Source organism: Fusarium flagelliforme (assembly GCF_020744385.1).
Source record: "Fusarium flagelliforme strain FIESC 12 MPI-CAGE-AA-0113 chromosome Unknown B0J16scaffold_7, whole genome shotgun sequence".
Taxonomy (NCBI): domain Eukaryota; kingdom Fungi; phylum Ascomycota; class Sordariomycetes; order Hypocreales; family Nectriaceae; genus Fusarium; species Fusarium flagelliforme.
This window is the reverse complement of record NW_025763509.1, coordinates 265,445-282,251: the sequence shown is the minus strand read 5'-3', so window position 1 is coordinate 282,251 and position 16,807 is coordinate 265,445. Positions and strand designations below refer to the sequence as shown.

General features: G+C 47.9%; 8 protein-coding genes and 1 non-coding gene across 9 annotated transcripts; 5 read left to right on the top strand and 4 right to left on the bottom strand.

The window, feature by feature from the left end:
* Positions 1-276: 276 nt before the first annotated feature.
* B0J16DRAFT_417757 (uncharacterized protein) lies at positions 277-2,983 on the top strand (the record flags this gene model as incomplete). The annotated part of the gene is made up of 8 exons (XM_046133701.1): positions 277-527; positions 586-703; positions 756-1,114; positions 1,176-1,734; positions 1,786-2,025; positions 2,079-2,525; positions 2,611-2,809; positions 2,875-2,983. The coding sequence occupies 8 exons, from the start codon at positions 277-279 to the stop codon at positions 2,883-2,885; spliced, it is 2,184 nt and encodes a 727-aa protein (XP_045978547.1). The 3' UTR covers positions 2,886-2,983.
* Positions 2,984-3,562: 579 nt separating this feature from the next.
* On the top strand, positions 3,563-4,761 carry B0J16DRAFT_417756 (uncharacterized protein; the record flags this gene model as incomplete). Its single annotated transcript, XM_046133700.1, has 3 exons — positions 3,563-3,756; positions 3,809-4,084; positions 4,134-4,761. Exons 1-3 carry the CDS (start codon positions 3,590-3,592, stop codon positions 4,759-4,761), a joined length of 1,071 nt encoding a protein of 356 aa, XP_045978546.1. The 5' UTR covers positions 3,563-3,589.
* B0J16DRAFT_348285 (uncharacterized protein) lies at positions 4,718-5,741 on the bottom strand. Its single transcript, XM_046128708.1, has one exon. It carries the CDS (start codon positions 5,708-5,710, stop codon positions 4,814-4,816), a length of 897 nt encoding a protein of 298 aa, XP_045978545.1. The 5' UTR covers positions 5,711-5,741; the 3' UTR covers positions 4,718-4,813.
* A 597-nt stretch (positions 5,742-6,338) lies between these two features.
* On the bottom strand, positions 6,339-7,603 carry B0J16DRAFT_180517 (uncharacterized protein). The gene has a single exon (XM_046122594.1). It carries the CDS (start codon positions 7,546-7,548, stop codon positions 6,529-6,531), a length of 1,020 nt encoding a protein of 339 aa, XP_045978544.1. The 5' UTR covers positions 7,549-7,603; the 3' UTR covers positions 6,339-6,528.
* Positions 7,604-8,477: 874 nt separating this feature from the next.
* Positions 8,478-9,684, top strand: B0J16DRAFT_180513 (uncharacterized protein). The gene is made up of 7 exons (XM_046122593.1): positions 8,478-8,599; positions 8,650-8,692; positions 8,744-8,867; positions 8,917-9,062; positions 9,115-9,165; positions 9,213-9,352; positions 9,406-9,684. Exons 1-7 carry the CDS (start codon positions 8,591-8,593, stop codon positions 9,532-9,534), a joined length of 642 nt encoding a protein of 213 aa, XP_045978543.1. The 5' UTR covers positions 8,478-8,590; the 3' UTR covers positions 9,535-9,684.
* A 130-nt stretch (positions 9,685-9,814) lies between these two features.
* B0J16DRAFT_180512 (uncharacterized protein) lies at positions 9,815-10,740 on the bottom strand. The gene is made up of 2 exons (XM_046122592.1): positions 9,997-10,740; positions 9,815-9,943 (listed from the first exon to the last, which is right to left on the bottom strand). The coding sequence occupies exons 1-2, from the start codon at positions 10,471-10,473 to the stop codon at positions 9,878-9,880; spliced, it is 543 nt and encodes a 180-aa protein (XP_045978542.1). The 5' UTR covers positions 10,474-10,740; the 3' UTR covers positions 9,815-9,877.
* Positions 10,741-11,541: 801 nt separating this feature from the next.
* Positions 11,542-11,631, bottom strand: B0J16DRAFT_t270. Its single transcript has one exon. It is a non-coding gene; the product is annotated as a tRNA-Arg (tRNA).
* Positions 11,632-12,097: 466 nt separating this feature from the next.
* B0J16DRAFT_375105 (uncharacterized protein) lies at positions 12,098-15,917 on the top strand. The gene is made up of 10 exons (XM_046130665.1): positions 12,098-13,196; positions 13,232-13,254; positions 13,397-13,575; positions 13,620-13,729; positions 13,776-14,540; positions 14,588-14,674; positions 14,719-15,005; positions 15,055-15,259; positions 15,303-15,455; positions 15,507-15,917. Exons 1-10 carry the CDS (start codon positions 12,346-12,348, stop codon positions 15,703-15,705), a joined length of 2,859 nt encoding a protein of 952 aa, XP_045978541.1. The 5' UTR covers positions 12,098-12,345; the 3' UTR covers positions 15,706-15,917.
* A 50-nt stretch (positions 15,918-15,967) lies between these two features.
* Positions 15,968-16,807, top strand: B0J16DRAFT_403769 (uncharacterized protein; the record flags this gene model as incomplete). Its single annotated transcript, XM_046132737.1, has 1 exon — positions 15,968-16,807. Exon 1 carries the CDS (start codon positions 16,022-16,024, stop codon positions 16,805-16,807), a length of 786 nt encoding a protein of 261 aa, XP_045978540.1. The 5' UTR covers positions 15,968-16,021.

The window sequence follows — 16,807 nt, the reverse complement described above, 5'->3', positions numbered from 1 at the left end:
CTAGATGGCCGACGACCCATTCACATCCTCGGACTTGGACAAATCAGATGAGGTTATAGAGAGAGCTAAAGGAATAGAAATGTTAAACCTTGAGTCCGGTTCAGAAAAGGATTTCGCGCTGGTAGACGGTAGTACCATCTTGACCATTAGAACATGCTGAGTGGTTGGAAAAGTATATAAGTTGAGGATATGCCTCGTTGCTTGCACTTCAGCCACCCATCATCCGCACATTCTTCTAGATTACTCTCTCCTCTCTTTTCACACAATATATTCACCATGCCTCAGGACGACAACGAGCTGCAGGCCATCCTGGAATACCAGGCCAACCGTCAGCAGGCCCACGACATCACCAAACAAGTGACCAGCGAGATCAAAAATAGCTTGGTCTTCCATACCAGCTGGGAGCAACTTCTACAGAATGCCCCGACCGCACTTAGCAGCATAGGTGCATGCTTTGTCGCGAGTTCCAGCCCCAACGCACAAGTCCAGTTGAGCCCTCCCAAGGACAAAGGCTTCCAATACTTAAGGTATCTGTGTACAGCCCTGCCCGAGGTTCTTCATCACTGCTAACGAACCTGAACAAAGATTCAATTCCTTGCAAGCTAACCTTGTGGAGTGCGGCAACATGGGCCGTATGGCGTTCATGGAGGTTGAGAGCAAGATGGGCGCCATCACGCTGACGACGCAAGCCGTCATTGAAAAAGTATGTCGTGTTTATTGTAGAAATGGAGAATGGGGTGCTAAAGAGTGAGCAGATCAATGATATAATTCCCACCATCTACGATCCTCAGTCGGCCAGGAGGATGCTCCGGCCGCAGTTTCAAACAGTGTCGAGAGGTGCGGAGGACTGCCTTCAGGCGTCTATCGCCATGGACAAGAAGTTCGCCGATTGGTTGCTCTTTGCCTGTGAATTGTACGCAGCTTGTGTACGACAGGAAAGCACTACTCGCCAGGAAGATCTCAGCAATGAGATTTGCCTCGCGGCAGAGAGTACATGCATTGAACTCCAGAAGTCGGCCGGGGATGAGACTGGGAAATCTCAGGAGTTGTTGGCAAAGCAGGTAACCGCCGTTGCCAATACATCCAAGAAAGCCTCTGATGAGTTTCCGCCCGGGTAAGTCCGAGTACCACCTGCGAGGAGTCATCTGAAGCTAACTTCCTGCTTCCATTCACAGATGGGACATGATGGGCGAGCAGATCGTTAGTGATCTGGCGGGTGCCGTCACCAGCGCCCTTAACGCAGCCATACCTACATTTATGAACAGTCTTACTCCGATGGTAAAGCCTTCTGCAGGAATCATTCCTGTCCCCAAGGATGCTACAGACCCAGGATACACAGAGGTTCAAATGAATTCTGCTTTCCTCTCCATCCTACATGTCATCGTCGCTGGCCAGAAGGACGGTGGCATCAATTGGGAGATTGCTAATTCTAGTTACTCTAACAAGTTTGGTGAAAGCTCAACAATCAATTTCGTTATCGAGATGCTTCGCGATGCCAAGCAGCGCTTTAGATCGCTCGCCACCTCGCAAGAGCCCAGCCAAACCTTGATTAAAGTCTTGGATGTGTCCCTACAAGTCGCCCAGGATCTGCAGGCTTCTGCTAAGTCAAATACCTACCCAGGAAAGGATAGTGGAGAGGTCAGGAGGTGGCAAGCAGACTTTGCTGAAGTGTATGCACGCGCAAATACTTTATTGGCCACAGCGAGGACGATTCCTGGCACGGCGGCGAATAGCGTAAGTCTTCGAATCGTCCATTGCGTTTTCACAGAGTTCTAATGGACGCAGATCCCTCTCATAAGCTCTTCGGATGGTCCATCTCCACGTGAAGCCCGGATAACTGCTACGTCGGCTCAGGAACAGGCAGTGCTGGAAGCTTCCAGAAATAGATTGACGACTACCACAAAGATGCTCACCGCAACTCGGGAGAATTATTCCAAATCCGTTGATATGTTGTCGCAGCAGCAGAACAAGCTTGCTGATATCCAGGCGACCTTGGCCAATCTGACGACCTCCAGTATCTCCCTGGTTAGTTTTCTTCACATTGTTTTCATTGTCCATGCTTCTGACGAACGGCACAGACCGAAATTAAGCGCACCCTTTTTGAGTCTATCAAGCTCATCATCGAACTGAAAAACCAGGTCATAACCTTAATCCGCTTTTTCATGGCCATTCGTTCCGTTTTAGACATCTGCATGGGGTTTTGTGTCGAACCGTTCCTTGAAACCATTAAGGCTATCACTTCCGGGGATGACGACCCTAACCAGGCCTTCCGCGTCGGTAGCTACAGACTAATCGATCTGCAGCGCAGCCAGGTTTTCTCAGCGGCACTGACACTGCGCTCCTACTTCACTGTATTTGGAGACATTGCTAAGATGTGGGTTACGCTGAGCCAGGAGGTCGCGATGCCTGGACTGAAGATTTGTGATGAGATTTCCTACACTGCTGAAGAGAGGAATCCGGAAGCTCTGGCGCGTAAGATGAGGATGCTATCGCAATGGTCCCAGGAGTCCACCGATCGTGTGAAGGTGGGTCTTTTTCCTTCCTTCTATGCACCACCCTCAGGTCGCAATTTCTCTCCCGAAACAGCACAATACTAACAAGAGACTACAGAGAATCTCTGGTGACAAGCAGCGCGACATTATGGACGGCATGCAATCCCGCATCGACGACTTTTGGGAGACCACCCGAGACATCAGCGCACCATCCACTTCCACATTCAAGGCCGTCGAGGCCGGAACTGCGGTGACTGAGGAGGCAGCACGAAAGAGCATTGAGCAGAGGATTAATACCAGCGCTTTGAACCGTTTTTGTAAGTAGAATTTTGCTGTCTCTAAGTTATCATGATCAGTCGGCTAACACAGCGTTCTCGTCCAGCTGTTGGTTGAGCTCATGTGCGCAGAATGAGCGGGCCCAAATACACTATGAAAGCATTGAATAGTAGTCAATACTGAGCTTTATATATCTAGCCCAGACATTACCAGTAGATTATTAAAGCATTTCCCATCAATACAGGCATCACCTTGAATCGCCGAGCATGTGTTCAGCATGTTCAATGCCTCCAACTGCCAGGAAATTCTGACAGGCGTTAATGTAGCCTACCATCTAGATCCGTAGGGATCTCTTCGCAGCACGTCAAAAGCACGCTATCAGAACAATCAACCGCAGAGACCATGGGGACAGAATATTTTAGTCACTTTATGCGAGCTTAAACCAACATCTGAGCCCCCTAATTTTGTCGCCCTGAGTCTTGCAGGATAGTTCTTCTGTTACCCAATAGTGTGTAAGTAATTAGCTTATAACCACTCCAGATAAGGCCATAAAGTGTAACACCTTACGTATTAGCCTATTGGGGCACGAACGGCTAACGGCAACAACCAATGCTACGCCACTGGGTAGACCAATGGTAGCAGAGCAAGAAGCAAAAGCCAAGACAGCCAAGAGTTCAGAACCAACAGAAGAAGTCACCGGGTCTTTAAGCGAGATTGCCTAGCGCAGCCAACTCAACTTATTAAGTAGTCGCATCCAGCGCCTTTCAAGCCTTTTATTTCATGCCATACTGGTACTGTCGCACCGCTATCAGCTAGCCACGATGTTAGCATTCAGACAGATGCTCCTGCGCGCTATCCTCCTCTTCTCTTTTGTTACCTCAGTAATCGCTGAAGAGGAAGAAGAGGAGAAGAAGGAGTATGATCCTACCGAGAACCGTCGTCCCGAAAACGTCACCGGGCTCGGTGACTTTTACGGTTGGGTCGGATCGTAAGTCCAATTCCTGTCAGTAATTCTTGAAAGCTTGCCCAACATCTTACAGATATTATAATGCTACGGTAGAGGCCGAGTTTGTACTCGACTTCACTCCTTATGTGGAGCCCTATAAGCAATGCGAGGAGGTCAGGAACTTCTCTACTACCGTCAAATATAATGCAATCCTCAGTGTTCTAGAACATCAGAAAGAGAACCCTGGAAATAATGCACTGCAATTCTGGCTTACGCTTATGCCGCAAGCCTCTGGGCCTACTAATGTCTCTGACCTCGGTGCATGGTGGATGCGGGATGGAGAAAATCGCTCTTACGTTTACTCGGCTCAGTAAGTCTAACTAAAGCATTGAGTTATTCTTTGCTAACATTCTATTCAGGCCACTTGATACTCCTGGCTATGGCTATATTCATTCCTATGGCCCTGACTACTTTAACTTTACAACTACCCAGGTCTCGGGAGGAGCTTACAACATTACCGAAACAGTGGCAGGGCTAGAGGCCGCAACCTGGCAGAATATGAAGATGCCAGTCTGCAATAGTACCGAGTACAAGGATGAGTGGGAAGTTACAATCTTGGACGAGGGAATGTACTTCGTGCAAGACGAGGGTGTTTGGACTGGGCCGGTCGAGTATGACTATCCCAAGACCAGCTTACAGTTTGATGACAAGACAGCCAATCTGACCTTCGCTGCCTTTTGGCATGCAAATGCAATCAAGCAACCCAATTATCGCGAGGTTGTGGATAATCCGTCACTACCCACATGGGGGCATAGTAGAGTGATTGGTCGCGTCTCCTTTAACTTCTCTGGTGTTCTCGATAAATATCACTCTGATGTACTGGGTCTTGACAATTCTCTACCTGTGTGGCAGCGTACAGTGGGGTTCGGAAACAATTCTGCCAATATTGGTTATGGTGATACTCCTGATAACAGGGGCGAGAGAACGGTTGGCAGGGCTGGCTTAGCTTTGATGGCTGTCATTGTATCAATTGGAGTATTCCTATAGACTAGTGTAGATTATAGAAACCAGTGTGCACTTCTATTCTTATATTAGTGAGCTATTGAGAGAGAGCTCTTGTCCTTTCTCGATCTGATAACAGAGTCCAATCTTCCTGTTTGCCTACTAATAGTTCCTCATCTTCAGGCATGTATATCATCGCCAATTGTATGTTGATATCCTCTTCGGAAGCTTCCACTGTCTCTACTTCGATGATATCTTCCTCATCTTCATTCTCGTTATCTTCGCCACCTCGTGAACTCTCAACAGATATCCATCGGGGGGGTTTCGAAAGCTGCAATGCTTCAAGTCTTTTTCTAGAAAGCCATTTGTGCTGGACCTTGCGATATTGCAACGCACAGATGTACTCGCCTGGTGCCGTGAAACAGGTTTGCATGTTTTGAGAGCGATTGCAATCTCCCCCCACGGAAGGCTCAATACTCTCGATAAAAGGGATAGGTAGACCGGCAACAGCTGTAGAAATATCCGGGATCTCAACTTGGCCACTGGTGCTAGGCCCTCTACCAATTACATGGGTAATTCGCGCGTTTGTGATTGTGGAAAATCCCACGATCATGAAAATGCGATTATCATTATCGATCTGCCGCTCGATCCAGGTTTGAGTGCCAAGAGCTGCCATGGCCTGATTGAACCATTCTTCAGGATTGTCAAGCACGTATGTATTGACACGTTGCCCCTTGATCTTGACGCGGGCCTCCAACTGTTCTGAAAGTGCTGGTGATAATGAATTGCTAAGCACAGAGCTGAAGCCGGCTGAGTTCTCTTTGCATGTATAGCCAGATAATGCCTCGAGCGGCGAAGTAAGCGTCCCGGGTGTTTGATTGGCTGATGGGTCGTGGTAGTTTTGGTGCGGATGATCAATGTTTGTAATAAACCGGCCCAACTTGACAGAGTTTTGCGGCAGAAACAGTTGCGGTGGGATGAAATTTAGAGGCATGATAGTTGTTTGATGATCAGGAAGACGATTTGTTAGTCTGGTTTTAGGAGCAGCAATGGGATGATGTGTTAGCTATTTAACCCACCTTTGCGCAGCCGATGCCCACGTGACGCCTGCACCCATGGGGCCACCACCAGAAGGCCTGTATACTGGATCCATAAGCTACGTGTGCTGCTATGATTTGTTTACTGCCATGTGATATCTTGACATTTGAATGTTGCCAGGCGCCTGTGCACCTGAAATTCGCCGATCCTTTCCGAATGGCTCAACGCGTAGCGTGGCGCAGGCTGCAGCGCTAGGCAACAGCCAACAGGTTCTAGCTATGAGGCTTTGTCAAGCATTGTGTATCAAGTATCTCGCATTTCCATTGTAAAGCCTCAAGAGTTTCGACCTACATTGTGTATTAATGTGATACTACGACTCTCTTCTTACTCGTGACACACGGTTAATCAACGGCTGTTTATGGCCATCGATTGATAGGGTGTGCGGAGCATTTTTATTCTTCTCTGTCCAGTCGAGCTATAGCTCAATGGGAAGAGACCCCTGTGGTATTGGCTATTAGAGAGGCAGTCATGGAGGTTAGGGCTGAGAATTTCAATCTGCCGCTTTACTGGGCGCAGTACATTCTTTATACAAGAGTAAACTGTTATTTGAACGATCAGGGTTCGCCCGGGCAGGCAGTGTAGCAAGTCAAGGGCCTTTAGCATTACTATAAACTTAGCCATCTCACTACACTACGCTCCGAGTGGTCAATAGCCTGTACGGTGTCGGTAGAAGTTCGATTAAGAAGGCTACATAGAAGCTAAGTCTCGTAGACTTTAAACCTCCTGTCCATCGAGTACCTTCTGGAATATCTCAAAGTTGCCATCATTTTTTGGGTCAAAGACAGCAAACCACACCTCGCGCCACCAGTTGCCTGAGAACTCATACTCTCGTAACACTTCAAGCCAGCAATGGGCCACATCATCTGGGGGATTGCTATATACACCACATCCCAAAGCGCCAAGGACGAGCATGTTATGTCTGTTCCTAGCAGCCATCCGGAGACACAATCTCATTTTGGCCTTTGTGGTATCGCGGTCACGGTCATCAGCAAAGACTCGCTTCTGAGCCACAGCAGAAGTAGAACTTTCAGGGCCATTAATCTTGACATTGAAGGTCTTGACAGGGGGTTTGTGAAGGGCAGCGACTGTCACAGCGCTGACGACCGGCATGTCAGCAGCTGGGACGTTCATGACTGTATGGCCTGAAGCCAGATCCTCACGCATGATGAGCACGTAGGGACTGTAAATAGCTTCACCCCTCTTCATCGGATACAGTCGCTTGTTGAGGCTCATTGAGAGAGAGCTTCGGTAACAAAGTGCTTCCTCCTGTGCCATGGCACCGTTGAGCCATCCTCCACCAGGACTATGGCGGTTGGCAAAGTTCACAACCAGTGGAGGCTTGCTCGACCGTTTCGGACTCGGGCAATCGCCATATGTCAGATATGATAGCCCGATAGCTGCGTTGTGGGTATCGCTGTTAACTACTCTGATCGTAGCGGGCCGTGGGTAGTTTGGACACATATTGGGATGAAGATGGTGCAGAGACTCGAAGGAATATTTCGTAGCTTCCTCAGCTTTGTTTCTCGTACCGAGTTCATTGAGGAGATCTGGCAAGATTGATAGGGTCTCCTGCGCTGTAGCACGGTTTTCTTGTCTTTTCTTGGTGTCATAGTGTGATCTGCTTGGACTAGAGGGATTGGAAGTCTGGTGTCGTCGCTTCCGATTGAATATTGATGGGGATTTCATTTCCGAGACGAGCGCCTCGATATCGATTCTTTCAAGAAAGCAAGCCATATGGCTTTTCTGTGCTGGGAATGGTAGCAGTTGTTGTTTTTAGAGAGGGTTAAGTGTACGTCTGGGAAAGCAGTACCTCAAAAGCCTAGCTGGTTTTTAGAAGTGGAAATGACAAAGCCTAGACAGCCTTATCATTTCCCGCGATAAATGGCGTTCCTTGTTTGCTTCGACACGTCACATTGTAATTTTGAACCACGCAATCACCGGTCGCCAAGTAGACAGTTAATATTAGCAGTTGTTGATCGATGAACTTGTTCAGATAACTCCGCCTCATGCAAGGGAAAACATGGGGGTTGAAACGAGGCTCTGATGCCACTGACAGCTTGCATGCAGTAGTTTGCCTCAGCGACATCCTTAGCAATATCGATTGGTTCCGGCCCCCCCTGTACCTGCTGTTTATAGCCGCTGTGGTAGCCTGTGACTCTGATTAATCTCCTCTCTTCAGCCTCAAAATTCCGCCCAACGCCCAACGTCAGATCTGCGGCACCCACGCAGGTAGGATTTGTTGATGCGCCTCACCGTTCGGCCGATTCCGCTACTGTGTGTGAATCATACACCTGGCTGTTAAGTATTGGCCAACATTCCAAGCCTGTCTCAGCGATGCGGCTGAAAGCATGCAAACGTGCAACCATCGTGATATAAAGTGGAAAAAGGCTTCTTACTGATCAGTGCATTGGCCACGCTGATGGTATTAGTGAATGCCGGCTTGCATTGGCGCTTAATATCATGTAGGAAAACCTCGATTGATAACAAGGCGCACTTTCCCATGTCTCATCACCACACCGGCGCTACATGTTGTTATCTACTGGACGCCTCATTTATTTCGCTAGGCAGACATATTACGATGTCGGGTTCAGGCCAGCGTAATTCATATATGCCAGTGAGCTCCCTGCAGGACGAGTCACTCATTCCAGCAGGGCAGTCTAGACCTTGACGTTATGTATTGCGTATAAATCTGTCGCTGTTGGCACATGACACGGCATGGTATGAGTGTCCGAATACTGCCGTGATACAGTAGCGTCATACGTTACCAGCTACCGCCATGCCCGTTGCACGTTTGATCCTTAGCTTTTCAGTGAACGCCTGCTTACGTCTCCGTAGCCTATGACACGGTTGGATAAAAATGATCCGAAGTACAAGGACCGTAAGTTCCACAGTATGAATCATACTGGCCTTCAGTTGACATGGTCGCTAGACGAGTCGAAGTTCTATCAGTCATGGCGTCACCCTGGTAAAAGTGCCAAGATCAAGTCCATATTCTTCGTGCGCAATTTCGATATGGGGCGCTCCTACCGAGGCAAACGATTTAATACCTACCTGTAAGCTCTAACAATTCATGAACGTCATTCAGAAGGTTAACTATAATAGAAATGGCGGTAGTTACCGAAGAATGTACCATGGAACTCAACGTGCGTGCCGCATAGGGAGCAAGGGCAACACACTGACTCTTTGCGATAACGACTCGTGTTTCTTATGTGGGGTTCTGAGGCACTCTTTTAAACTGAACAAAGCGTGTATGACTTTTTCTCCCCTTCCTCATTTAGATGTTGAAATAACATTATGCAGATAACAAGGGAATGTTTGGTGCTGGCATTTATTCGACTCCAACATCCTCAAGTAAGCTCCGACTCTTGACAGCAATTGCTCAGACTAACCTTGAACAGAAGCAGATATATACGCAAAGAACCACCATCTCTTTTCGAGAACCCATGCCGTGCTCATCTGTCACGTTGTTGCCAAGAACCCGGAAAGAAGGATGGCGGCGGACAATACTATAACGGCACCCAAGCCAGGATATGACTGCGTAAGTCAACTATCCATCCAACCTGACCAACACCGTATTGACAGTAGAGAAAGATAGAAGGGGTGACGCAGGCTAACGGAGGGGGACTACTCTATCCAGAGTTTGTTGTTTATCGTGAGGATGCTATCATTCCTGTTGGGCTGATTCTTTATACGCGGAAGGGTTGGACACCTCTGGGATGACTCAATTCGGCCCGAGGTATGCCAGCTAAGCTGATTGGAGTTGTCGTGAAAGAACTGAAAATAATGGCATCATACGTTTATCTCAACAGATGCGTACATCTTCACATGGGGAAAGACCGAGGTTTAAGCATATAAGGTTCGCCGAAACTCAATTGACATAGGGCGAAACATGGACCAGCACTCAGCAGTATCGAAAACACAGATATGGGTCGATAGTGGGATAGTCGGAACATGAATTCATCTAAGCACGTTGCTCTACTCATTTCATAACAAAATACAGACAGCCAGCCGCCTCAATTTTCTTTCATAATGACAGAATATGAATTCCTTCCCTGCCCCTCACTTAAACACAGGTGAGATCAGCAGTTGCCTGGTCGAAGGTGCATCGGTCGGTGTGAGTGAAGGAAAGCTGTGAATAATTGTTAGCGCTGTTCAATATTGTGTGACTGTGTTGAGACTTACGTTGATCAAACCACCATCGCCTTCAGTGAAGAACTGGTTAGGAGCAGCAATGTACATGCACTCATAATCAGTGTTGAGAATACCAAGTCTAAACTCAACAGAAGACTGTCCATCAATGTTGGCGGGATCAGCAACAGAGAAAGCCTTGTTATAACAAGCAGCAGCCTGGAAGCGCTCAGGATCAGGGTTGTTGGCCATCATAGCCTCAGTAGTCTGCACAGTAAAAGCCTCACGACCAGCGTCAAAGTTGGAAATGTCGCCGATGAAGCCAACTGCAGCTTGGACAGCTTCGTTGACGAGGGCGGTGACGGCCGCAGTACCAGCTGCGGTGAGGATGGCGGCGGTGACGGGCTCACGCTTGGCAAGCTCGCGGGTGTGAAGGGTGGTGGTGGTGAGGTGCTGCTCGGTAGGGACTGCGGCGGCGTTGACGATGGCGGAGCCAGCGAGGGCGGCGACGATGGTGGTGAAAGAAGGCATTTTGAAGGTGTTGTTAAAGAAAGTCGCAGACTTTGTAGTGATTGAAGTAGTGGTATTGAAGCGAAAGGTTGTGATGAAAGTGAAGAAACGAACTGAGCTAATGAGAATATGAGTTTAGAGCGAGGAATTCTTTAACATTTATAGAAGTTCTACTCTTCTAGCATGTCGCCTCTCTGAATAGCATCGTGACTGACTTCGCGTGTGATCCTGCCTTGCCATCGGGTTGACCGAAGCTGTGAGACAAACAGTCCCCTGGTAAACCTTGCCCGTGATAGCTTTAAGGTTATTTCAATACGCCTTGGCGGAAATACGTTACAAGAATTGAACTACCGGCATACCATAAAATCTGCTATCGTGAGTCTCAAACACGATATCGGTAGGGGTATCTGAGTCTCAACCGAGCAACAGCCCTAGGAGCTCTCGGCAATACCTGGTTTCATCTACTGTATCAGCCAATGAATATTTATGCATGACGGACAGTTCTCCACTTCTCCTCGTGGCTAAATTACCTATTGAAACTTGACGTCTTATCCGGAGTCCAGCTGAAACCAGGGTCTGAACTCTAAATGTCAATGGAGAGTCAAGAAGCGAAAGTCCAATTGAGTTCCCTGAACCAAAAGGCTGAATTCCGCAGTCTAGAAACAGAAGGTCTGACCAATAGAACCTGAAGCCTGGGCCGGGAAACCAACCTTCCGGTGTTAAGCTCAACAGAAAGTCTAATTTGACGATGGTAAGTCATATGCAGTTAAGCTTGATTCACGAGTTGCTGTATCCGGATGGGGTTGATAGAAGCGCCTTCCCATTTTGTCTGAGATGCATGACTTTTATTTTCTAGAGTGCTGTTTGGTCTGTTGAAGAGACGAAGGCAATTGCGGGCAGTTACTCTTTTTATCAATTCCACAAGGTGGCTGAACGTCTTTGGGCTGGTAAAGTGGGGAGCATCAGTATGGCGGATTTCACAACGCAACTCAAGCGATCATCGTACAACCACCACCTGCAAAGTAACAAAGCAGTAAATAGATAAAAAAAGACTGCTTCAACCCAAAAAGAACTGAACCGACGAATTTTCGACCACGCCAGGAGTCGAACCTGGAATCTCTAGAGAATTGGATGTCGGTGAACCGAAATCTAGCGCCTTAACCATTAGGCCACGCGGCCGGAACTGTTTATTGATTGGCTCGCTTGTAGAAAGGCTCATGTTCCTGGCGCACGGGTTTTCGCGTGGATTCCCGCGTTTCTGGTTGTAGGGTAAGAAGACAGCAAAGGTCAGGAAGGCAAATGAGTTACTTGCTATGTTTATTCTATGTAGTTAGTAACTAAGAAACTGTATACTGAACTTAAAAATGGTGCTTCTGTAAGCTACTCTGACATTTTCATTGGAACTGAGTTGTAGTGAAAGCTGTGTTAACATCTTCTCACCATACAACATGTTTCTTTGATGTTCACACAACACCAATTGTCAAATGTTACAGCCAACCACATCATAGCACCCATGTAAATCTCAATCTGTCCTTTTAAACTACGTCAAACTCGGCCATTCACCGAATTCATCATTTTTTTTTTTGGTCTTCTTGTGATTAGGTTTTCGCCGAACAGTGGTATTTTCTCGTAATCGCCCGCCGACAATACATCCGAAACGCCGACGCTTCAGCCGACTCGGTCCCGCTCACTCGGACGAGACCATCGGATTCCGACTCGGTCGCATCCGTCATCTACGAGCAACATCATCACCAGCGTGCCGAATAGCCTTCATCCTTGAAATCATAATAGCGCTGGCTAATCTTATATAAGCTCACAAATCCTCATTGAGGGTATCAGAAATAACATCGCAGATTACTCCAGCTTCACATTCATCCCCTCACATCAGTAACAATGTCTCTGTCTCACGTCGCACGACGTCATCTCTTCAACACCATCACGCGACCATCCTCAAGATCCTTTACCACCACAATGGCCCAAAGAAAAGATACTTGGTCCGCAGACCAATACTCCAAGTTCCTCAAAGACCGCACAAGACCTTCCACGGACCTTCTAGCTCACGTGCCCAACGCGTCACCAAAGCGCGTCGTGGACATCGGCTGTGGACCAGGCAACTCAACTGCTGTACTAGCAGAGCGCTACCCCAATGCAAAAGTGTCAGGTTTTGATACCTCGCCTGATATGATTCGCAAGGCGAAAGAGACTTTGCCAAAAGTGGATTTTGAGGTTGCTGATCTGACGAGCTACAAGCCAGACGAGCCTGTGGATGTACTCTTCTCCAACGCGGTTTTCCAGTGGTTACCCAATGGCAAACGCATTGGGATCGTTACACAGCTCCTCAAACATCTTGCACCAGGTGGAAGCCTCGCATTTCAAATCCCGTACAATCTGAATGAACCTAGTCACGCGCTCATGCGCGAAGTAGCAGCGACGCCCAACAAGCCTTGGACCGACGTTCTTGCACGCGCAAACATTGAACGAGATCAATTTCCTTCACCTACTGAGATCTGGGATGGTCTTAAGCCTCTTTGTGCTGATTTGGATATTTGGCAGACAACGTATATGCATGTTATGGAGAACCATGAGGGTATCGTTGAATGGGTCAAGGGAACAGGACTACGACCTTATGTTGATCCTTTGGATGATGGTGCGAGGGAGGAGTTTATTGGGACTTATTTGGGGAAGTTGAAGGAGGCTTATACCGCACAGGAAGATGGCAAGGTTCTTTTGCCGTATCCTAGATTGTTTGTTGTTGCGACGAAGGCGTAGATGTACATAGTGGGTACGCGACAAACAGCAAAGGTAAAGAAGAAATCATTAATTGCAAGAGGAAGAGAACTCAAACAAGTCAACTGAGTCACATTATCAAATTTGTGCCACATTGTGAAACAGTTTTGCTCAACCTTCTTGATATCCTTATACCCATAATACCCCTCTACCGAAGCATCAAAAATTCCTTCACGTGTCCCATCCGGAGTTCCCCATTCCTCCCCGGCCATCGCCAAGAACCTCACCATCACCATCAATTGTATGGCAGACCGCGAAGAGAGCAGTCCAGCCCTCGAGGCACCCTCCGACGAGGGTCCTCCCTCCAAGCGCCAACGCGGATTCATCGCAAGACAGGTACGCCACACAGAACTCTGGTATGAGTCAGGCTAACGTTGTAGGCTTGCGAGTATTGTCGACAGAAGAAAACGAGATGTGATGAAGATTTTCCATGTGGTCTTTGTAAATCTTTGGGAATTCAGTGTAAATTCACTACGCGAAAGGCGACGCGGTGAGTTAAGCGCTTTTTGTGGGTAGTTGCGTGCTAATGGGACCAGAAATGAAGCTTCGCTGGGAATGATCGTCAATATCCTCCGTCGCATCGAAGGTAAAATCGACGACGGCAAAGAAACAGACAAAGCTCCTCCAGAAGCTGCCCGGATACTCTCCACAGCTTTGCGGCCTTTTAATCCCAAATCTCCCGCCAACTCAAGCGAAGTCCTCGGTGTACCATCCTTTCTCGCACGTCGCGACACCATCGTTGAAACACCAAGTGATCCGAACCCAGCGATATCATTCAGCGCGCATCAAGTTTTGTTCTGGCCTGCTATTCAAGCTGCACTTCCCGAGTCTGTCAAGTTAATGTGTCAGATGAATGGTGCGACGTACTCAACACGCTTGGAAGCTGCAAGACCGAAACTACCGCATTCTACATCGGTGGATATGTCGTCTGAGTGGCTTTCTAAGTTGAGTATTGCCACGTTGAAGGAGTTGTCGGATGTGTATTTCACAACCTTCAACCTCGCCACGCCGATCTTGGATCAAAAGACATATTTCCAGCGTACGTTGGGTGTAGCAATCGATGGCAACTTTGGAATCTGTATCGAAAGCTGTATCGTCCTCGTCGTTATGGCGCTCGGGTTAATGGGACAGAAAGCGTTGCGAGAAGCGAGATTCGCGTCAACGCCTGTGTCAACTCCGTATCCTAATGAACAGGAAGATGAGATGCCTGGTTTGGACTTTTTCAATGAAGCAAGGAAGAGATTCGGCTTTTTGATGTGTGAGCAGGATCTTCAGGCGTGTCAGTTCTATCTTCTGTCAGGGTACGTTGATCCACCACGGCCTCTGGTTTTGAGACTAACAATGGCAGACTATTTTATGCAGAGGCTCTTCGACCCTTGGATTGGTGGTCTATGCTAAGTAAAGCGAGCGCCTGCAGCGCATTCTTCTGGAACAAGTAAGCCACCACCCCACGTCTGAGCACTCTACTAACCTCCACAGTGTATCACGAGATCGCGACGAATGGATGCTAGACATGCAATCCCGTCTCTTCTGGATAACAAGCATGTTCGAAGCCGTCCTCTCACAAGAACTTAACCTCCCACCAAGTAACTCCCTTCAACTCGAAGAACATATCGCGTTGCCAAAATTCATCTCAGCACGAGATATAGCATCCTTTGGATCATTTCGGTATCCGGGTGATGATCCGTTTTTTCATTATCATTTTCTATCGCAGCTTGCGCATCGGCTTATTCTTACCAGAGCGCGTAATAGTTTGTTCCATTTTAGTAAGTGGGGTGTGTTGATGAGGGTGACGATGGTGTGCTAACGGGATAGATCCTACGGCTGATTATCCTACTGAACCTGTCGAGGATGAACTTATTAGGCAACTGGAACAATGGCGGGAGAGGTTGCCGCCTATGTTGCAGTTTGATCCTAAAGCGCCTTTGACGCATGCTGAGTCTCCTTCCGATGCGCTCGTGACGGCTTGGTTGCATGCGAGATATTTCGTGGCGAGATATCACATCGGTCGCCCTCTTCTGTAAGTATGTCCCCGCGAGCCCCAACAATACTAACCTCGCAAGACATCGCGCTCTAGAAAGACCTTCATCTCTCACCGAAGGCCACCTCCGAAAATGCCGAGACGCAATAAACTCAGTTCTCGCCTGGGCATCAGTAATCCAAGTCACCAACTCAATGCGAAGTTGCAATCCCCTCAAATTCTTTGTCTGCAGCCAGTAAGGCTCTCCCATTGGATTACTCCTTGAATCTATACTTACTGTTTTCAGAATCTTCGGCCAGATCTGCGTAGTCTTTGCGCTCAGCGTATCACCCTACCCATACATCCGCGAAATTGCCTCAGACGTGGATAAAAAATGGACATCTTTTGCTTTGGGATATCTCGAAAATTGTGCTTTTTATAGTCCGGCTATTGAGCAGGATTTTAAAATCGCAAAGGTTCTTTGTGAGGATATAGGGAAGATTTAAAATAATTCCGAGCTTACTAAGGAAATCTGGGTGCTGACAGGCACATAAAAGTCGGTTATTTGAGATACTCCACCAAGCGACATTCAATATCGCATTCCTAATTAATTTACGTCATTATCATCGTCGTTTTCGTTATGGATTCGATTTTCAGTCCGAAGATCCACGGGCGTAGCGCCTCCGATGACGCGAACATTTCTCCAGTATAAGTGCCGAAGCTCCGGCCGGGTTTCCACTATATAACTACGCTGGAATTTGACCTTGAAGACACTCGTAATTTATCTAAACTGTTATTCATAAGTTGTTAATCATTTGCAAAATGACACAAGACGCTCTCGCATTCAAGTGTGCCGTCATCACCGGCGGAGGTGGCGGTATCGGTCGCGCTTTGGCCGAATATCTTATCTACAAGGGCAAAAAGGTTCTCATCGCAGGCCGAACAGAAGCGAATCTCATAACCACAGCCAAAGAGATCGGCGCAGCTGGCTATTACGTTCTCGACACAGGAAAGACAGATCACATTCCCACCTTTGTTAAGAAAATCACCAGCGAGCACCCAGAGCTGGATTGTCTAATCAACAACGCCGGTGTCCAACGTCCCATCGAAGTCCTCAAGAACGACGACTTCCTCCAAAAAGCCGATCAGGAAATCGACATCAACATCCGCGGCCCCATGCATCTCGCCTTGCACCTAATTCCCCACTTCAAAGAAAAGCCCAATGCTTTAATCATGAATGTCTCAAGTGTTCTGGGCTTTATCCCATTCAGCATCATCAATCCCGTGTACAACGGCACCAAAGCCTGGCTACACTTCTGGTCCATGAACTTGCGCACTCAACTCCATGGTACCAATATTCGAGTTGTAGAACTTGCGCCGCCTATGGTTGCGACTGATCTGCATCGTGAGAGGGAGAATCCGGATGATAACAAGAAGGAGCATGCGCCGCAGACGTTGACGGTGGAGGAGTTTATGGATGAGGTTGTGCCTAAGTTTGAGAGGGGCGATGAGACTATTAGTGCGGGTATGGGGGCTGGGGCTATTGAGAAGTGGTTTGAGACTTTTGGGGAGAAATATGAGGGCGCTGAGAAAGGATATAAGAAATAG

Coding starts and splice junctions, on each gene's coding strand:
- B0J16DRAFT_180513 (XM_046122593.1), top strand. Junction 9,063..9,114: donor TTTTAAACTGAACAAAGCGT/GTATGACTTTTT, acceptor AACATTATGCAG/ATAACAAGGGAATGTTTGGT. Junction 9,166..9,212: donor TTCGACTCCAACATCCTCAA/GTAAGCTCCGAC, acceptor AACCTTGAACAG/AAGCAGATATATACGCAAAG.
- B0J16DRAFT_180512 (XM_046122592.1), bottom strand. CDS start 10,473: ATGCCTTCTTTCACCACCATCGTCGCCGCCCTCGCTGGCTCCGCCATC. Junction 9,944..9,996: donor GCGATGGTGGTTTGATCAAC/GTAAGTCTCAAC, acceptor AATTATTCACAG/CTTTCCTTCACTCACACCGA.
- B0J16DRAFT_375105 (XM_046130665.1), top strand. CDS start 12,346: ATGTCTCTGTCTCACGTCGCACGACGTCATCTCTTCAACACCATCACG. Junction 15,006..15,054: donor TAATAGTTTGTTCCATTTTA/GTAAGTGGGGTG, acceptor CTAACGGGATAG/ATCCTACGGCTGATTATCCT. Junction 15,456..15,506: donor AAATTCTTTGTCTGCAGCCA/GTAAGGCTCTCC, acceptor TACTGTTTTCAG/AATCTTCGGCCAGATCTGCG.
- B0J16DRAFT_180517 (XM_046122594.1), bottom strand. CDS start 7,548: ATGGCTTGCTTTCTTGAAAGAATCGATATCGAGGCGCTCGTCTCGGAA.
- B0J16DRAFT_348285 (XM_046128708.1), bottom strand. CDS start 5,710: ATGCCTCTAAATTTCATCCCACCGCAACTGTTTCTGCCGCAAAACTCT.